General features: G+C 33.6%; 3 protein-coding genes across 3 annotated transcripts; 1 reads left to right on the top strand and 2 right to left on the bottom strand.

The window, feature by feature from the left end:
• Positions 1–5,496: 5,496 nt before the first annotated feature.
• On the bottom strand, positions 5,497–7,152 carry LOC111880311 (VAMP-like protein YKT61). Its single transcript, XM_023876730.1, has 6 exons — positions 6,681–7,152; positions 6,366–6,463; positions 6,178–6,282; positions 6,035–6,100; positions 5,860–5,946; positions 5,497–5,696 (listed from the first exon to the last, which is right to left on the bottom strand). Exons 1-6 carry the CDS (start codon positions 6,877–6,879, stop codon positions 5,646–5,648), a joined length of 606 nt encoding a protein of 201 aa, XP_023732498.1. The 5' UTR covers positions 6,880–7,152; the 3' UTR covers positions 5,497–5,645.
• A 5,488-nt stretch (positions 7,153–12,640) lies between these two features.
• Positions 12,641–13,825, top strand: LOC111880312 (60S ribosomal protein L39-1). The gene is made up of 3 exons (XM_023876731.3): positions 12,641–12,780; positions 13,420–13,523; positions 13,641–13,825. The coding sequence occupies exons 1-3, from the start codon at positions 12,778–12,780 to the stop codon at positions 13,687–13,689; spliced, it is 156 nt and encodes a 51-aa protein (XP_023732499.1). The 5' UTR covers positions 12,641–12,777; the 3' UTR covers positions 13,690–13,825.
• Positions 13,826–17,997: 4,172 nt separating this feature from the next.
• On the bottom strand, positions 17,998–21,877 carry LOC111880310 (leucine-rich repeat receptor-like protein kinase TDR). Its single transcript, XM_023876729.3, has 2 exons — positions 19,151–21,877; positions 17,998–18,511 (listed from the first exon to the last, which is right to left on the bottom strand). The coding sequence occupies exons 1-2, from the start codon at positions 21,585–21,587 to the stop codon at positions 18,207–18,209; spliced, it is 2,742 nt and encodes a 913-aa protein (XP_023732497.1). The 5' UTR covers positions 21,588–21,877; the 3' UTR covers positions 17,998–18,206.
• Positions 21,878–22,213: the final 336 nt, after the last annotated feature.

Genomic DNA, 22,213 nt, shown 5'->3' with positions numbered 1-22,213 from the left:
GATTGACAATCCTACACCTTGCTGCTAGCTACAGCCGGACCTGCAGGTCTGCGGGTGCCAAACGTCATTCTGTTATTACGACCATTCGTATGTCGTTGTTATCAGTCGATAGTATGGTGCAATTTATCACATATTGCCTTAGCCTAAAATCCAGTTTAAGGTAGTTAGTACGGTAGTAGTCCTTTTAGAGCTACGTTGCAGTACTACGTTAATTTTCCCATTACATATTTTTAGTGATAACCTCACTTAAACATAAATGTACAAACTATATTTTTGGATAATGATAGTTATACTTTGGAAAATACTTACTCTTACAAGAGACACACACACAGAACAGTTAGGTCTTGGTAGAAGACACCTTTATATACTAGAAGGAATCATAGGGATTCTAGGGTTTTTCAAACACTTACAATTCATATACACTTTCAAATTCTTACAATACATAGACTTACAAATTCTTACATACAAATTAAGACACTAAATACTTATGATCTCACCAGCTTCAAAGCTGATACTCGCTTTCAAAATTACTTGTATCCTTAGGTCATCATAGACAGGTACCGATGCAAGGAGAAAGGAAGATGGAGCTTGTTCCAGACTTATCTTTCATTTTGATTTATGCTTTAGTGTTTATCAAAATTTGACAGAATACAATTGTATAATAATTATTTTATTAATGCAATGGATGATGTTGTTGCTTGTTTACTACTTTACATTGTTGTTGATATTATACATGACGTCCTCCGGCCCAGAACGTTTCCGCCGTTCTCGGTTTTGGGGTGTGACATTTTTTTTTGCCAAACACCCTCTTATAAGATTCATTTCTTATTCATTAAACATTAGATACATTTTAAATATGAAATCATTTCTCTAACATACCTTTTAATCCATTTTCATATACCAACATTTCCGAACACAACCACTACCCTTACCATGACGCCTTCACAACCACAAAACTTTACCACTCCAGCCTTCACAACTATATTTTTAACCATCAAGTCCCTTGGATTTTGTAGCTGAGACAACTAAAACAATTACGTCGAACAATAAAGGGAAAACCTCCCTCTCTAAAACTACTTAAACCAATCAAAGTGAGAGGGTGGTTCTGACAAAAGAGGAAAAAAAACAATTTAGCACAGACGTGGATTTTGGCTTCCCAAGGCCCCTTAATCGGAGATGCTCAAACATCTAATTATTTTTAGGAAAAAGTTCGAACCATTTTCTATAATTTAATGGGAAATTTAAGTCGAAATCCTTGCCAAATTACTTCGAACTGCACGATGTGAGGCTAAAATATACTGAATTTCGCAAAATTTACAACAATCTTACCAACCTACACAAAAGTGGGTCAAACGATTTTGATGTGCTTAACACGACCATGGAACAACATGAAAAAACAATAGTAACCTGCAAAGCTTTTCCCTATGTCAAACTTTGGCTAAATTTACATGATGCTCTAAAATGGATACGTATGACACAAAGGACTTCTTCTGGTTCGAAACCATTGGAAGTTCGAAACAATCAAACGGTCGAATACATATCGACATCATTGATGAGCCAGTAGATGTTGAAGATGAACAACCTCTTCGTCGACCGATAAGAAGAAACAGAGCAAAGAAATCAACTTCCTATTCGGGTTAAAAAAATTCGAGTTCTAGCGTTATCGATCATTTTAGAGAAAAATTTGATTGATATATCCAAGTACAAGCGAGCAAAGTCGCGATGATGAGTTGGGTGGAACAAACAATGATAGACGTGCAAACCTCGTTACAAACGAAAACCGATTTCGAGATATTGAAAATGAAAGATGAAGACCACAAAGACGAAAAATTGAAGATATTTCTCCATCCAAGCTAGATATAGGAATAAAGATTAGTTTTTTTTCTATGGATAGGATTTTTATGTTCTTTTTTTAGTCCTTTGGACTTTTTTAATAAATGTATTTGTTTTTAGTTTTATAAATGAAAAACTAATTTAAAAAATATGTAGGTATTTTATTTTATTTTTTATTTAGTTTTAAATAAATACGATGATCAGTAGTGATGGGTATAATAAATATAATGTAGTTGTATGTAGTGATAGGGTGTCACCCACCGTATTTGTGGTTATTGATAAGTACTCTACAATGCCTTATGTGACTCCTAAGACTGTGTATTGTATTCTTCTTTCATTTTTCACCAATTATGTAGAACGTTAGCACCATGATCTGATCCAAACCCTTAAGAATTATATGCGTTTGCATATTTTTTGATTTTTTTACCCGTTAATGATCATACCCGCTAACCCTTTTATCAAAAGGGTTAGGTATGGATCATCACTAATCTGCTTTATTTATAACCCTCCCCGTATAAATATTAGAATTATACATTTATATTTTATACCGCCTAAAGTTTAATTTTACTTCCATTCGAAAATCTAAATAACAAAGACCAAATGCCAAACTGTTTTTATATAGGACTCGAGGAGTCGACTTCTAGACTTTCAGTCTTCTACCAAACATCATGATGTCATTTCATTTATATTTCATCAAACGATCATCAATTTCATGTATATGATAAATCAATAAAGTCATTTATCATTTGGAAGAAATTTTGCAATTGTTATTCTCTGTCACTGCAATTGACGGTAAAAATTCAATTCGAAGCTACTACAATATTGATTTAATTCCAACGATTTCTAAATCAACTTTTGTTTTATTTAAGAAATGTGATATATAAAGAATTAAGTAAAATGTGTTTGATTATTCAAAAAAACCTATGGGTTATATGGCGGGTTTCGATATCTGTTGATTCGATAAACAAATGTATGAGTTTGATTATTCAAAATCTTGTGAACTATGAAACAAGTTTGGATCATATTTTGAAATTTGTTAAAATGATTTGAATCAAGATTCACCCTATTGCCAGCTCTACCCATGTCACTCTACTTTTGAATTTTAATACTCATAAATCATGTGATCAACATAAATTAGTCAATTTGATATGCTCAAAGATACAAGCAACGATTAAGATGGAAATAACATGGGCATTTATAGAGAATGCACTTCTAGCAAAATAATGATAATCCATGAAGCACACCACATATACATTATTTTCTGTAAGATGAATGTACCTTTGGGAATATATATAATCCCAATTGATCCTTTCTGTAAATGAACTTAATACAACTCCAAACCCCATGTAAAATCGAATTTGATACAAAATTTATTCATCATTCGTTGGGTTTGGTAAGAAATCCAATAAACTGATATTTCAAAATAGACAATCAACGTATAATTTTACTCCATATTTATAATTTGTAGTTTGAGTAAAAAACACACACGTGGTAGATATTACATAAAGTTAACATAGTTTCGGTTAATGTTTATTTTATGATATGTAACTTTATAATCAACATATAATTTTACAATCAAGCAAAGATTTCTATTATCAAAAGCCAAAGTTTCAAAATAGACAATCAACTCATATTATAAACTAAACTAATAACAAAGTACACTTAAACGTTGGTTTGAAACTTGTATTTACTATAGTAAGAATTAGTCTAAGGTATGTCTTCTATTTGTAATATACTTATTTATAACTGTATATAGATATAGATTATACCAATTTGTCTAAGAAAATAGAAAAACAATTGATCAAAATATTAGGGTGCAAAACTGTAACAATTAATAAAACAAAGGACCATAATGATAACTTTGGTGTGACTAATATACACCAATCGGGACTCGTAAGTTCCCAAGAAGAAAGGGGATTTGAATTAGATGCTCAGACAGACATGAAAGAGGCTCCGGCGAGTGAGATCGAGGTTTTCAAGGGTGGTTGCCTCTCGTTCTCCGCCGTATGACCAGATCCATGCCATTGAGCGCCGATCGGATCATACGAGTCAATGATTTCATTTTCCCTTTTTTCATGAACCATAACAATCAACAACTTGTATGATCGAGCACAAAAGAAAGCTAATTTCCACTCACCAACAGGTGTGTGAGTCTGAAATTTCCAATCGCTTCTTTTGTTGTTTCTTCACGCTCTTTCTGTGCGCTTTCATTAATCATTCTACTTCCATGTTCCTTTCTTATAATTTGTCGCCTGTAGATTGGATTTGGTTATAAGGAGGCTGTGATGATTTCGTTTTTTTTGTAGTTGATCTGAGCATCAGATTGGGGAAATGGTGAAATTTCAGCCCGTATCTTGGCGGGGCAACCGTTGTTGCAGCCATGGCGGTGCTGGCCCATTTTTTCCGATCAAAATAACAGATCTGAGCCTCAAATGTTAATGCTACCTTTGTGCCGATGATTTTCTGTTTCATGTTTTGTGGGTTTTTTAGCGGCGATTGATTTAAAACTGGAAAACAGGGTGGCGCGTTCAGAAATCATAATTAAAAACCGGTTATTATGTTTTTAGTTTTTGAACATCAAAATGAGTTTTAAATAATAATATTGACATGATTTTATAAGAATATTTTACTTCAAACTTATAATTGTTTTGAATTGTGGGTTCAATTTCGATAAAGGACATCAAGAAATGCAATTCATGCAATCGTTCATAAATAACTCGGCTAAAAAGAAATACCCAAACAATAATTCAAATATTCTTTCCAATAAAATGGATTCAAACTTTATCTTTTGATATCTTAATATAAGAAATTATATGGAAAAGTTTCATGTATTTGAAAGGGAAAAATGCAGAAAAGCCCAATCAATTATACATGTATATGCAGAAAAACCCTTACATTATTTTTATATTCAAAAAAACCCTTATATTATTATTTACATTGCAAATAAAACCAAATTGTAGATTTTAAAGAGAAACGATCAGCTAAAAATATGATATGATATACATATTCCTTATACTTCTTCGACTATATGCAAAAACATGTCAAACCGAAATACATACTTTCATTCTAGTGTATTTTTTATATGGTTGATTTTCCCCTCCTTAACTAATTGTTTTTATCCCAATTAAAATCAGTGTCATATTGATAAACAAAAATGTAAGAGACATTAAATTTTTAGTTGTCAATTTCTCTTAAAACCCCGTATTTTGGTCTTTTTCGAATGGTAACTATTAATATAAGGGTTTTTCTGAATATAAAAATAATATAAGAATGTTTCTGCATATACATGTATACTTGATTGGATTTTTCTGTATTTTTCCCTATTTGAAACTATACCAATAAAAATTAGGGTGTGATTTTGACTTAAGACTTGATCAAGTGTAAATTTTGAAGAAATGAAAAGTCATACTTGAACTTTAATTTCTTATATTTGTGATTTAAACATTTTAAGAATGTAACTAGGATGTAATTTGATGTTGGAACAGAGTTTTAAATTCAGTCAATACTTAATATATTATAACCTAGTAGAATTCAAATTAGACAAGTTATAGAAGTATTTTTAGAGTTTTTACTTGTTTTTGAGAGCTTAAACTTTTAGCTTTTTAAAAGATATCAAAAACTTTTAGTTAAAAAATATTACAAATAACATAAACATAGACATCATGAGTAGTATTATGGTACATGGGATTTAGGCTTTAGAAATAGTAGACACAAATATTACATGTAACTTATCTCCAAATGATTCAAAACATGAAAGTGAAAAACCTTTTACTTAAAATCAAGTGAAAAGTGTGTCATAAGAATTTCTACTCTCATAATATTGTGCAACATTGATTTGTCTTCTTTGCTTGCTTGTAGAACATCTGTTTTTCACAATCAACACCATAATTCTTGTTATTTCTCTCTACTTCTTGGGAACATTTAATTTGATTAAATATAGTTTGAAAATATTAAACTATATGCATTTCAAATAACTAAAAGTAAAAAATCATTCATAGTTATTTTTGGAAAGTAATAAACATGTACCTGTGAAGCTGCACTCAGATCTGAACTCTTTTCAACTAAACTGTCAAGTTTTACCCCTCTTTCAAGAACACTATCAATGGTTTTATGCTGTAAAAAATATACAACAAAGCAAAATAAATTAAAATATCTCACATATTTATATATAAAATATGACAATAAATACGAATATGCTTACAAGGATAATTTTGGTTTCATCTAATTCCCTCTGAATTTTCAACAGCTTATCTGCCTCAGCAGGATCCTAAGGAGATTAAAAATCAATTAACGAAGCTTAAAGATTAAGATTAAGAAATTAAAGTCTAAAAAGTAGAAATTTACCTGAAATTTGGTTAAAGCTTCGTTTAGATAAGGCCAAGGTTGGGTGCTATCAGCTTGTATTGTCCTCCATGAATCACCAAAACACTTTTGATACTCATCTATTACCTGATCAAGAACAATTAGTTATGGCATCTGAATCTTCTGAAAGACAATTTGTTCTTAAGATGGAAGTGATATGGATGTTTTACCTTATTCAATACAGAGAAAGCACTTCTAACGGGATAGTGATCATCCATGAAGCCCACCGCACATAGACCATTTCTGTTGTATGAATGCACCTTATACTCTTTACCACAGATTAAACAAATTCAATTAGATAATAGTCAGATCATTTCTTCAACGAAAGCAAAGATCTATAATTTAACCTAATACTAGTCCAAACTCCAAGTTCCAAATCTCAATGATATCGAAATTGGTAGAACAATGATTGATTAAAAACTTAAAATTAGGATCAACTGATCAATTTGATGAGAAATCGAGTAAGATGAAAGTGAAAGACAAACCTTCGTGTTGGACGGATTGGCGTTGATCGGGAGGGGTGCGTTTGGCGACGGTCCGACCAACGAAGACGATGAACTGCTTGACGGTGACTCTCTGGAAGTACCCAAAATGACTCACATCTGTCGCGTTTGCTAGTATCACGGGTTCCGATCCGTCGGATCTCGCGTCGCACTTCAACACTAGTAACGCGGTGATCTTCATCTTCTTCCGCCTCTCTTTGGCAAATGACTGAATCTAATTGAGACAAATCAGGATTAGGGTTTCAACTACAGAGTTGAAGATGGTGAGTAGGTGATCGATAATGGAAAAATAGTGCCGAATTCGTGGGTCGATAAGAAGGATTATAGTGATTCTAGATATGGATTTCTGAATTGCGTTGCAATGACGATCGAATATAGGGGAAGAAATCTTTAGGTTTTTGCTTTATGAACGAAAAAAAGGGGGTTGGATTCGTATTTTAAATCTACCGACTTCGCTTCAAATGTTGCGTTTCATCCAGCCGTCAACATTACAACCGGACGAAGTAAAAAGTCGGGGTATAACGTAATTTTTTAGTCGACAAAATTATATTGGGATAATATTTAAAAGGTAACTATTTTTTGATTTATATATTTTTGGGTCCTAAGTTTTTTTTTTTTATTATTTACCCATTCAATTAGTTAAATTGTATACATTCGGTCTTTATGACCGAGTACTTTAAGTTAGTCGGGAAAAATAATTTAATAGGGTAATGTATTTCTCATTTTGTATACATTTAGTCATTGATATTTTTGTATTTATTTAGTCCTTAATATTTTTTTGTTTCAAAATAAATCTTTTTGTTTTTGTACTCATTCAATACTATAAATGATTTTTTAAGATTTTTTCTCACGACATCTTACGTGGGACAATCATTGATAAGGTGTTTGAGGTTGTTGATGTCAGAGGCGAAACCAATTGGTTGGCAGGGGTAGCACGTGCTACCCCTCAATTTTGTCTAAGATTGAATGTACTCCGGTTGCATATCTAATTCTAATGTGCCGCAAGCAAATACTCTGGGAGAAAAGATAGATGGGTTGTGCTACTCCTTACTAAGAGATGAAGACGAAGGTAAAGTTAGTTTCTCCAATTTCACAATGGAGGTAACCCAAATTTCTCCAATTTCCAATTGAAGGCAATCATGATTTGATTCGTTAGTTCTAGGTTTTTAGATTTCTCCCTTTGATCTATACAACCTTCCATTAGGTCTTGTTTTTAAATTTCTCTAACTTCCAATAGAAGATAATCCGAATTCTCTAATTAGACATTGTTTTTTTGATTTTTGATGCATCATATATTGAAAGTGGATATGCCTTATTTATTGTGCCCCCTATGAGTTAATCACAAAAGCAATAAATTATTATTATTTAATTTGAGCTCCTTTTCAAGGATAATGATTTCAATTTAAAGGATTATTAATATCTTCATCCGAATGACATATTTGGTTCATTGCCCCATTTCTGGAAATTGCGAATATGTTATAGTTCCTACAAATAAAAATATTGTTAGGTGTGGGTAGGTTGGTGTAGTGTTCGTAATTTAAGTACATATTACAAATCAAAAGTACCAAAACAAATTACCATGAAACTTCTGGAGCAAACACAAGATGGAGTGCAAGTGAGTTGATATAGGCTTCCAAAATTGTATTAAATTAAACATTTACTTCCTTTGTTCAAATATTCCTTTTTAAAAATAGATGTCTTTTAAAAGTATTGTATTTTTACCCATAATATGTACTTATATTTTTTTAGTGAAAAGACAATAGCAAATATGTAACAAATATATTACATCACCCATATTGTAGCGAAATGCAAGTACTTGACTATTATGATAATTCGTAAAAGATTTAAGTGCATTGTTATTACCGGTAAAAACAAATTGCATTGCTATTGTCGGTGAAGAAAAAATTATGCTACCCCTAATGAAAAGTTCTGGTTCCGCCCCTTGTTGATGCTTATGTCAATCGCAATCTCGACAGCTTGGTTGCGTAGGTTTTGTGGTTTGATTAGGTCTTATGTTCTGTACGTCATAACTTCTTCATATTATATCAGATTTTAACGATCTTTATATCACCGTGTTCGTTTTTTGAGTCTACTACAACTTTCAGTACCATTACTCTTGTTAAAATATAATATATTTTTACTTACGATTTTATTAAAAAAACATCCATACATACATTCATAATAAACGTATGGATATAAAGATTGTAAATAAAAATATATTACTTTTAAAGGGAGTAATCTAAATGAAACGAAATTTGTAGTAGACTAAACTATGAAGCACTCAAATGCTCTGTGTCGACTGCCGAACACACCCTTAATGGTTTAATGGTTTGACTATGGATATCTTACGTAGTTTATGGTCTCTATCTTGTTCTAAGTTGCAGACCCGTCCCAGAGGTGGACGATAGGGGCGACCGTCCAAGACTTATTTTTTATTTTTTTAAATAAGACAAAACTTCATAAATGGTCCAGCGGATAGCGAAATGACGGAAATGTCATTCATTTAACGGACAAATACTGACGGAGTAAGCCACAATGACCTTTTTTTTCTAAGTTTTGAAACCACAAGGACCATTCATGATGTTTTTTAAAATTAGAAACGAAACTTCAGATTTTATAAAATCACAAAGACCATTTATGAAGTTTTGTCTATATTTTATTTTTATCCATATTTATGTTAAGATAAACCCACTGATATATATTTTTTTTGAACCGACAAATAGATAGAGGGTAACCCGACCTGATGGATTATGAATGCCTGGCGGGCCACCAAGAGAGGCACCACTCACCACCAAAGGGAACTAAGAATCGAACCCACGTCAATCCAGGGAAAATCCCCAAATGTGTTCAGCCAAAAATCAAACTCTTAACCTCACCCACTGAAGTCTATAACCCATGATGCATCACAACCAGCTAGGTTGGTGATCACCTGCAATAAACCCGCTGATTAGCTCATTTAAATAAACGATTTAAAATTTTAATAAATTCACATGCATATCAACTTAGTAAATAAAGCTTAGTCATTGAGGGTGACGTTTGGTATGATTGTTGCATATTTAGTATTGTAAAACTAAAATTATCCGAAAAGTTTTTTAAGTTAAAAACTTATTATTTTTATACAATTTACAAAATTTAAATAACAAATAGTTCTTTTCTTCCTTACTGCAAAAGTTTATCACACATCATTTTCTATAGATGTGGTTCATGTTTACTTATTCAAAAACAAACAATACCTTACTCTTTGATGACTTCCTCACATTGCTACTACTTTAACTCTATTGTTTAATTTATTTAACAAATAATTTAGCCAATTAGCGTATTTTGTTAGTTACTAATAACATCATTATTATAATTAATTGATAAAATTTAACTTATTAACATCAGCACAGGACCGGGGAAAAACCCGAAATGAACCAAAAATCCGAAATCCAACCGTAATAACCTAAAGGGAAAATGACTCTTGAGGGTAATTAATTTTGTGTTTGTATTCATTTGGTCATTTTTTTTTTGTATTCAATATACCATCGAACTTGTTGTTGGTGTTTACCATAGCCCTTTTGACCGGCTTTTGACCTGTGATAGCCGGTCAAAGGGTTATGGTGAACACAAACAACAAGTTCGATGTTATATTGAGTACACGAAAAGGAAAGGGACCAAATGAGAACAAACGCAACAGTTGGTTACCCTCCTGATTCATTTTCCCTTTACTCATTTACAACAAATCTCACATCATCTCCTACTGATATTAATGACTTTATGAGATTCATTCTTGCTTCTCTTCAAAACATAACTCACGAAAGGACATTATTAATGCATGTACAATTTTGTAATGCACTTGAATATTTGTTAGGGGAATCTTGACTAAGTAGACGCATTTCATGACTACATTTACATTTGCAATCAAATGATTTATCATATCATGGATTCTAGACAAATCTACAAACGAGTGGAATCACAAGTGCTATGATTTTTGAGTTTACTTAGCTTTAAGATCGAACTCATGGGATAATATACAACATCAATATGTACAATATCCAGGGGCGGAACACGAACAACAATATTAGGGGGGCCGAAACTAAAACTTAAAAACAAAGAGAATATGAAAAAGCTTAATTTGGTTTACATTTATAATATATCAAAAAAACCTTATAGTTTTTATTTAAGTATTAGTTTTGTAACAATTTATCTCAAACTCTAATTAGACAACTAAACAATGCAAATATAAACACAAAAATAAAAAAGAATAATAAAAGCATGCCAACGTCTCAAATTCTGTCATACGCATTAGTCAAAAAAAAATAAAATTATGGTCTCTTAAGAAAAAAAAAACAAAGCTATTTCCTAAACAACTTAATAAAATATATGTAACTAATAATCATATGTTATGTAAGTATCTATGAAAGGATAATAAAAAAAAGTCAGCAGCTATCGTTGTAGTCTGAATGATTGTGATGAGACACAGTGTAGCGTAGAGAGGCACATGTGAGCATAGTCTACTAATGTACTATATCCATCCACAGATAAATAAAAAGCAATAAAGAAACCTTAAAGCAACTCTAAATCTCTAATAAGAGAGAGAACAAAACACAGGAGAAGAGGGAAAGAAGATGTATGGTGTTCGACTTACATGTAAAGCAAGGCTGTAGAGATTTACTGCGATCGGAGTCGCGAAAGCCAGAGAGGCTGAGAGCCCTGACAATCGATGGCAAGGGTTCATCGACTCAAATACTTTAACAACCATGTAACAATACTTTGACAACGATGTAACAGAGACTACAAAAGAGAAGCGTCAGTGACTACAAAAGAGAAGCGTCGATAACTGATTATTAAGGTTTAGGTTTTGAGTTTTACTTCTAATATTTTAATGTTTAAATTTTGTTTCCATGGTTATTAAAAACTAAAATTTTCAATATTTTCTTTTCGGAGGATAAGTTTTCCTCCAAATTAGGAATTATAGGTATCCTCGCATACTTTAGATTTTTACTTTTGTGGTGATTTCTTTTCAAGTTTCTATAACCACGTCCTTCTAAATTAAATAACTTGTACAAAATCTTAAATCTTATATATATATATATATATATATATATATATATATATATATATATATATATATATATATATATATGAAGGTATTAACAGGTTAAAAACCAGGGGGGCCATGGCCTCCCCTGGCCCCTTAAGAGTTCCGCCCCTGATAATATCATGCTGCTTTTGTAGACACATCTCCATAATATTGTACATATTGATGTTGTATCTTATCTCATGAGTTCGAGCTTAAAGCTAAGTAAATTCAAAAATCATAGCACATGTGATTCCACTCGTTTGTAGACTTGTCTAGAATCCATGATACGATAAATCATTTGATTGGAAATGTAAATGTAGTCATGAAATACGCCTGCTTAGTCAAGATTCCCCTAATAAATATTCAAGTGCATTACAAAGTTGTACATGCATGAATAATGTCCTTTCGTAGGTTATGTTTTGAAGAGAAGCAAGAGTGAATCTCATAAAGTCATTAATATCAGTAGGAGATGATGTGGGATTTGTTGTAAATGAGTAAAGGAAAATTGAATCAGGAGGGTAACCAACTGTTGCGTTTGTTCTCATTTGGTCAATTTCCTTTTTTTTTTGTACTCAATATACCATCGAACTTGTTGTTTGTGTTCACCATAACCCTTTGACCGGCTATCACAGGTCAAAAGTCGGTCAAAAGGGCCATGGTAAACACCAACAACAAGTTCGATGGTATATTGAATACAAAAAAAAAAAAAAAAAAGGGACCAAATGAGTACAAACGCAAAAGTTAATTACCCTCAAAAGTCATTTTCCCAAAAATTAGTTAACACATTGACCGAACTAAACCTAAAAAAAACCCGGATGATTGGACCCTTTTTATCCACATCTAATGGATCCTATTGTTATGGACCATGGCAAAGGAGTCCAGAATACAATTGGGCTTAAAGCCTAACCCACACAAATGAAACCCTAGCTATATAAACTAGTCTCAAAGCGTTGCCTTCGTCTGTCGTCTGAGCAAACCACACTAGAGAAAGAAGCAGGAGGATCTCCATTCTCCGCCATGGTAATATCTCTCCCCATGGTTTTTTTGTTTACTGTTTGTTCCTTACGAATTACAAACCCTAATTCGCTTCTATCTGGCATTTAGAACTTTTACATTTTAGGTTTCGTAAAACCGTAATACTTGGTTGATTTTGATTCCGAAGCATCTATATTTCGTCTCTGGGGCATTTACGGTTTTGGCTTTTAAATGTTTAATTGCTAAATCGATTTGCTTTGATCCAAGCTACTTTAGTACGTCGAAAGCAGAGATTTAGTTATTGAAGATAGAAAGCGTTTCGATTATGTACAAATTCACAAAATGAGAATAATGAGAGTTGGAATTCAATTCCTTTGAATCCCGTCCAAATGAGTATGGAATTCAATTCCAGACATCACAAATCTACTTACCAATTGGTTTCATCATTTCTTCTTATATCCCATGGAATTCGATTTCTGCATTTACCCTTGTTAAATAAAGCTACCTTTTTAACCCTAGATTGAATTCAGTTCTTAGAGATTCCAATTCCACAATATTCCCCTTAATTGAATTCGGTTCTTAGAGATTTCAATTCCTTCCAACCAAACACAGCAAAAACTGTTTTTCTAGATGTGAAATTTGAGTTTTCTTCTGTTAAATAAGTCGCCTTTTTTTTGTATACAGCCGTCACACAAGTCATTCATGATCAAGAAGAAGCTTGCGAAGAAGATGAGGCAGAATAGGCCCATTCCTCACTGGATTCGCATGAGGACTGACAACACCATCAGGTCAATTTTACGTTTTTACCCATGATTGCACTTAAAAATATCATCTTTTGTTAAAACTTTAAAGTGATAACAATTGAAAATGCGTTTAGGTTCTTACATGCTATAAATTTAAATCAGGTACAATGCAAAGCGCAGACACTGGCGTAGGACTAAGCTTGGATTCTGAGGTGTTTACGATTTTGAATTATGTGTTTTTTTATTATTGTAATAGGGATTTTGATGATACCCTTGTTTATTGACAAATTAATTTTGTAGTTTAACTTTAATTTTGTTTTGGTAAGAAAATGTTGGGTTATCGTTAATTGCTTGTTAAGTTGCTTGAATATATAATTAAATTATAACAAAAATAAGCTAACAAGAATAAAATGGTTGATGTATTTCGGACTGAAGTCATCAAACACTTTCTTTTAAGTTAGCATTGTGGATGAAAATAGACAAGTTTGAAGCACTTTGTTTGTGAAAAAAATGTAAACGACGATTAAGGGCTACAAAAGATAAGGTTGCATATAATTTTCAAGTCCGACATGCTCGATCGCACGTTTGCATCCCATCATCGACTAAAAAAAAAGTGTTAAGTTACTTCTTGAAGGACATATTAGTTGATATTACAGGAAACATGTTACAAGGGAAGCAAATTGTGATTGTTTGAGTGCTTATATTTCATAATTGATCGATTGAGTGCTTATATTTCCTACAGACAAACATGGAGAGCAAAAGTGTATCTTCTAGATCTGGGAGGGTCCCCTGAAGAAAACTCTATAAATTTCTCTATATTGTTATAATTGAGAGAAGAATGATAGACCGTTATACATATAAAGACAAATGCCACCAACAAATAGCATACTTTTTTCTACATAATATAAAGGTATTGGATCTTATTACTAATATATTATTTTGTAGATTCGTATGTTTCAAACACATTTGCATCTTCTTTGTAACACATGTTATCTGATATGTATTTGTTAAGTTATTCCTTTTATTTTAATTTGAGAAATAGGGCTTTGCTATGGGGCACAACACGTCGTTTCTTGGTCGTGTCGCGGTTATGCCACGTAGGGCGTGATACGCCTAAGTGTTATGCGTGACATACTACCGCAAAACGCTAACCCTAATCTCGGGCCTTGAGCCTTATTTAAGGGCACTAACTCCTAAGGTTTTGTCTTTCATTAGTCTCCACCCCCTGAAATCCAAAGAACAAATCTCAGGCCCTTTTCCTTCCATCTTTTAGAGTTAATACTTTCTGTTTTTCCTTTGGTGAAGAAGCAAATAGTTTGTGACTCCAAGAAGCTAGATCTAGAAGCATTTCAACCTTCTAAGCATATTATGTACCCTTATAAGTATTCAAGCTCCATGATTTATGCCATTTGGTTAGTAGATCTAAGGTTTTTAACTTATTTTGGATCCCTTTATGTTGACTGAGTGGAGTTTGGAAAACTCCTGTTCCAAAGGCTATGTCTTGTGATATTTTGGATCTATTATGGTGCTTAGAAATGAATCATGGTTAGTAGATCTAAGATTTTTAACTTGGTCGAGGCTGATGCACCAGCCGTTGATGAGGACCCGGAAGAGGGTCAAGATAATGGTGAGGAAAATCCACGATTTTTATGGTCTTTTGGGTTGGGGAAGACCCTCTGGAAAGTCTCAAGGAGTGGCTTAAGGGCTTAAGGGATTATGAGATTAATGCTCAAAGCTGTTTAGAACAGATCTCACGACATGAGAAATAGCATGTCACGTCGTAAGATGTGTTCGCAACTAGTTTGTCATTTTCTAGTCATGACGTGACCTGTGAGTGGTCACTACGTGACCATTGACTTTTGACCATGCTTGACTTTTTGGGTCAAGATAGGTTTTTAAGAATGTAGGTTGATATGGTATGACTTTACTGTTGTTAGGTGTCTCGTTGTTCCTGTTTACCTTGTGTGCGAGAGTTCTCGTATTTCTAGCTGCTATTTGCAAGGTGAGTCCTCTCATTATGCTTGTCCGTGTGGTAGTATGTGCATGTTGACTAGCTGGGTGTTAATTGTTGATAACTATTATATGTGAACTGATATGCTGATAACTCCTGGGCTGTTGTGAGTCCATGGACTGCTGATAGTCCCTAGGGTTAATGTTAATCTGTGAGGTGTGCTATTAATCTACAGGGCATACTGTTAGCCTACTAGGACTACTGATAGTCCTTAGGGTTGTTGATAACTCATAGCTGATTATTATGTTGTGTTGTATGAGATATTTTGGGGAACTCACTAAGCTTTGTGCTTACAGTTGTGGATTAAATATTTTGCAAGTACTTATCGAATTGCGAAGGCGTGACTGTACACACACATCAACAACTTTATGATTCGAGATTCCGCATTGTCTTCATTATAACTCTAATTTTTGAACAATGGTTTATGAACAAATGATTTATTCCGAATGTAACTTTACATAAAAAATGGATGTTATATTATGTTAAAAACGAAAACTTTATTCTAGGTTTTTGGGATGTTACATAATAACATAGCAACAAGTGGCCTTCTACACTCATCGAGACATTGACCCACCTACCAAAACAGGCACCTAGAAAAGTGTCGCTTATGTCGAGGTAGGCTACAGCCTAACCATAATTTCCTGATCCAATTATGGTTTAAATTTAGGTTTTTGGGATGTTACATAATAACATAGTAACAAGTGGTCTTCTACACTCATCGAGACATTGACCCACCTACCAAAAAAGGCACCTAGAAAAGTGTCGCTTGTGTCGAGGTAGGCTACAGCCTAACCAAAATTTCCTGATCCAATTATGGTTTAAATTTTGTTGTGAGAATCACATCATATATATTGTCATGCTGCAAAAATTATATATTAGCATCCCATTTCAGACAAGATTTTCGTGTGTTCCATAAATGTTTGTTGTGTTTCTAGATTCGTCCTTAGTGTTTCAGACTAGGGGTAAGAATTTGGACCGAACCGGTTTAGCAGAAATTAGTGGACTTTGGACCAGACCTGTTGAGGCATGTCTAGGTTTGAGTTTTCCGGTATACAATTTTAGGTGCATATGGTACAACTCGTAAAAGCCATACCGAAAGTTAGTTTATCTATTACGACTCTAGGGGCAAGTATTTGGACCGAATCTGACCAGACTGAATCGGACCTAGCTCTTGGATCAGACTGATTTAGTAGAAATTGGTGAACCTTGGACCAGACATGTTGAGGCTTACTAGGTCCAAGTCCTGGTCCTGGTACTGGTCCTGGACCTAGACGGTCCAGAGGTCCAAATGCTCACCGTTATTTCGAACAAGTTCTTCACTTTTTGGACATGAACTTCGTGTTCTAGATATGTTTTTTCTAGCTCGGTAGATGTTCTAGTTGCTCTTAATATAACTATTACTCATACAAAAGATTTAAATAGCAATAACCACTTCAAAGGAAATATTTTATCTAAAAATGCATTACATTCCTGACATGTTGTGCATGTTCCTAATAAGATATTTGTATTTTAGACAACATTTAAATATGTAATGTGCTTAAGTTAATGCAATGTATATGTAACTGCCGATAAAACTTCGAACTATTCACTATCAGAAGACATTCTCTTTAAAAAGAAAAAAGAATTGTGAAATGACCAGAATGGAGATTGGCTTAAGTCTAAAATACCATTTGAACTTAAATCTTCGAAATGTGATATATATAGGGGACCTTAGTAACGGGCCAGTTTTACCATGCTAACGACCCAGTCAAATTCCGATCCGGAACACAACATTCGAGGCTAATCGATTATTTTACAAAAGTAAAATTTTGGGTTATTTCCTTTAAGTTTACATGAGATTATGTTAATTTTACTTAATATCCCTTATTTTTGTTTATCCTACTCATCTATTTCTATCACTTCTAGCATTTATTAGTTGATTCGTTTTTTGCTAGACAACTATCAATCGTCAGAAAATACAAAATAATAAAACCATTGGATTATTTTTAGATCATCTTAAACCGGCTAAATAAAGCAAGATTTATCTTAAATTCTAATGGATATATAATATAAGTCTATAAAGACTGGGATGCAATATAAAATCGTTTAACATAAAAAACTTATTCATTCATCAATTAACAAAAAATACTTTCTAATATGAAAAATACATTTCTAATACACCATTTAACAATAAACAAATCAAAAAAGTTTTATAAGATTCATATTAGATTCACTTTACAAACGATCTTACGATCATCCCTCCGATCCTAATATGATCGGGCTAGATTTACCTAGATAAGATCGTATGAAATCACAATTTTATTAACCTTGATAACAAAAAATAAACTTAAACAGAAAAGAAGATATAATCGCATTTGTAGGTACATGACATATACTTTATTCATGCTTTTTCACCAGGAAGGGTTTTACCCTAGTAACAAAGTGTAAACATCAACTTAGGATCCGAAAATACAATTCAATAAAGCAAAATGATCAACTCACCCAAAAAGCAAAACATACACGAAAAGCTGTAAAAACTACTATTTCATGTTTTTTTAATCAATAAGAGCCTAAACAATTTATCTACACCATAAATTCGCAACATATAACATTCTAAAACAAGCAAAAAACAAAACCATTTTACAAACCACATATCAACATTTTTATAAACTAAAACCCTACATGCAAAACACTAATTAAATACACAATCCATCTTTAATTCCTCATGGGATTTATTATTATTTCAATCGTGAAAGAATCTTTAGAACTTCTTCCATTGAAGGCCTATCAGAAACCTTGCTTGTAGTGCATCCAAGAACAACTTCAAGAACAACCTTTATTTCCTCTTGAGTAGACTTTGAAGAAGAAGAAGCACCAACTTCATTTTCATTATATATTTCCTTCAAAATAACATCTTTCGGTGTCCGTTGTACACTCATTCCCCATTTTTTTCGTTTTCCATTTGTTAAAATTTCAAGAACGAGTTCCCCAAAGCTAAATATATCGTCTTTCAACTCGTGATCCGTGACACCGTTGTATTCGCCTGTCATAGATAAATGATGTTTAAAATATTTTCAAGAAAATTGTTAAATGCAAGAAATCGCAATGCAATTTTGTCTTAAAAGGTATTTCACAAAACCCATGTACAAAATGGGTGGCTATTTTGTAATAAAAGTTACGAAGTTGGTTATTTTGTGATTTTAACTTTCTGCTTTTGGTTATTTTTGTGATTAGCCCAAAATAAATAAATGAAATTTGTAAAAGGTTATGGACTTAATTGGAAAAAACTACTTTGTCTTTTTCTATTAAGACTATGTTTGACATATTAGCTGAAAAACTAGTTGCTAACTGAAAAATTAACTGTTAACTGAAAAGCTAGCTACTGGCTTATAAACTAGCTGCTAAAAATGACATTTGGTAAAAACTAATTAATAAACTAGTTGGAAGATATAAAATGACACAAAAATGCATTTAGAAAAATATGTGATTTATAATTAATTAAGGGTATGTTTGAAAATTGTTTAAAAAACTGAAAAACTAATTTAAGTAATTTTTTTAAAAGCTAGCTTATAAGTTACTTCTTGGCTTGCCATACAAGACAACTTAAAAAAACTCGAAAAATAAGCTAGCTTATCAACTAATTTCTGCATTATCTTAAAAGAAACACTCATATATAGTTTACCTGATTCCATTGCAGATATTGTTTTGAATGCGAATTCGGACAAACGTGGCTCCATATTTTCATCAAAAACCACATTACCTGCCTTCAAATTTCCATGAGAAATAGCCGGACGACAATCATGGTGAAGAAAACATAACCCTTTTGCAATGTTAACCACAAGCCGATGTTTTGAACCCCAATCTCTCTTGATTCCAATCTTTTCATCAAGATTCCCATTAGGCAAATACTCATACAACAAATACCCAAGATTCTTATCATAACAAAAACCCAACAACCGAATCACGTTCTTATGTCTTGCATTCCCAATTCGGTTCACAAAATCCATCAAAAGATTCGAACTTTTTGCCCCCCATTCGATTTTTCTCACAATTACGGTCATCCCGGTTAGCAAAACCGCTTTGCAAACGGAATTAGATGAATGTGGGGATTCCATCGCTTCAATGGAATCAAAACTTTTTAAAACATCGGAAGCCGTGAGATTTGGTAATCCACCGAAGGAATCGAGATTCCAGTTCCGGTTTACGTTTTGTTTTCGATAGTAAATGATCCCGAAAAGGGAAGCCAAGAGTACAACTACTATTGCACTTAGTATAAGTACCCAAGCTATTTTGTGATTCCGGCTTCTTAATTCCATTCCGGTGTGTATTCCATTCCCGTTGTGGCATGGGGTTACCAGGGGTGCACCACAAAGGTTTGGGTTTCCAAGAAAGGAAGTAATTTCCATTGATGTAAATGGAATTGGACCTGAAAGATCGTTGTTTGACAAGTTAAGAGATTTCAACTTCATGGAGTTTCCTAACTTCGCCGGAATCTCGCCGGAAAAGTTATTTCCGGCCAAATTTAATGTTCCGAGGCTGTTGCAAACAGATAAACTCTCTGGGATGATTCCGGATAAGTGATTCTGGTTCAATTCGATGGAGTATAACGACTTACAGAACTGGAATCCAGGGATTTCGCCGGAGATATTGCAAGAAGAAGCTGAAAAGTTCTGGAGCGCCGGCGACGACCATGTTTTTTCCGGGAGGGTCCCACCAAGTTCGGGATTATTAGAGACGCTAAAAAACTCGAGATTTGAAGCAAGAAATATATCAGAAGGAATCCCATTGGTAAACCTATTCCCAGATAAATCGATATAAGAGACATTACTAAGAAGCTTGAAATCCAAAGATATATCACCGGAAAACGAATTGTCTTCGAGGCGAATACGAATAAGAGAAGAACAATTGGAAATTGACGAAAGGGAACCCGTGAAATAATTCGAAAAGAGCATTAATTTCGTTAACGCACCTTGTGAACATATATCGGGAGGAATCACACCCACAAAACCATTTGATGAAACATCGACATATATGAGTTTAGAGTGTTTGCCCAATTCTTGTGGAAGTGTGCCACTAAAGAGATTATCCCAAATAAGAAGCGATTCGAGCTCTGGAAGCTTCGCGATGCCCTCGGGAATAGAACCATTCATGTCGTTATACATAAGGCTAAGCAATTTTAGGCTTTTCAAATCTGAAAAACTCTCTGGAATAGGGCCGGAAAGCATGTTGTCGGAAAGATCTAGGCTTGAAAGAGTCAAAATGTTGCCGATTTCCACTGGGATTAAACCAGAGAGATGGTTTTTGAAGAGGAAAAGTGTGTTAAGTTTGGTTAATTTACCTAAATCCTTTGGGATTGGACCTGAAAGATTAGCTCCGGCTATATCGAGATACTGGAGCTCACTCATATTACCAAATTGCCATGGGATGTTTCCTTGATAAGAATTGTATCCGATCTCCATGTGAGTGACAGTTTGAAGGTGTCCAAACTCGATTGGTAGATACCCAGTTAGAGAATTGCCTGCGAGGTGAAGAAAATCGAGACTTTTGCATGATCCGTATGCTCCTGGAATGGGTCCACTGAAATAACTTCCAGCAAAGTTAAGAATTTTCACAGAGGCAATTTCACAGACATCTGGCGGAAGTGATCCCGAGAAGCTGTTGCTGAAAGCATCAAGAACTTCCAAGTTCTGGAGATTGGATATTCCAATTGGGAAATCGCCGGAGAAATTGTTTCTGCTAATGTCAAGGGTTTTCAAGCTGGTGAGATTGAAGATCCCGATAGGGAGTTCGCCGGAGAACGAGTTGTGACTTATGTTTAGATCAATTAGGTCAACAAACTGATTGAACTGAACCCCAGATAAAACCCCACTGAGATTTTTCAAAGAAAGGTCTAAGCCGATGACTTTTGTCGAGTTTTGATCGCATTGTACTCCCGTCCAAGAACAAGCATGAATATTTGGAGATGGGTTTTGTTCTTGAGGGATAACCCAATCGTTTAAAACATCTGGTGGAACAGTGAACTCTGATTTCAAGCTCAATAGTGCTTCTGAGAAAGGATCGGAAGCAGATGAAACGGAGAAGATGAACATGAAGAAGAGATAACAATAAAGAATCTCCATCTCAAACCTACAGCTGGAGAGGGGAAGAAAGGTTGAATCCAAGAACTCGATTGGGGGTTTTCTTGTGAACGGATTGAATTACACACATCGAAGAAAGTTAGGTCAATTTATGCTCGTCGTAATTATGATTTATTAATGCATTGGGACTGCAAAAAAGTTGGCAGAAAAGGAGGGAATGGCATCATACTGTGAAGTCGTAAGCTGGGGTTTTGAATTGCTTTTGGAAGTATTGCCAATTGCAATGGCCATGGGGTCGGAAGATCGGATAATAACTCGTGAAGTACTCTATACTCCTTCCACAAAAAGACATTATCAACACAAGTTCAAGTTCTATAGTGAAATTCTGTTAACCAAAATCAAAAAAATATATATAAAAATTAATTTTATTAGAATCATAGGGCAAATGACATAAAAACCTATCCGTTTTCAAAAAAATATCCGTTTTACAAGTGTTTTAGGTCTAATAAAACCAGATTTTTTTTTAATTTGGTCATTTATACATTTTTAGCCGAATATTCTCAAGAACCAGAGCTACTAAATTCATTGTGTAGTTGATCAAATTATAATGGTGCATACAATAAATAATAGAGTTTTGGATAATTGATTTGGAGTGTTTGATGTATGTC

This window comes from Lactuca sativa, chromosome 7, assembly GCF_002870075.4.
Source record: "Lactuca sativa cultivar Salinas chromosome 7, Lsat_Salinas_v11, whole genome shotgun sequence".
NCBI classification, from domain to species: Eukaryota; Viridiplantae; Streptophyta; class Magnoliopsida; order Asterales; family Asteraceae; genus Lactuca; species Lactuca sativa.
This window is presented reverse-complemented; position numbering and strand designations above follow the sequence as displayed.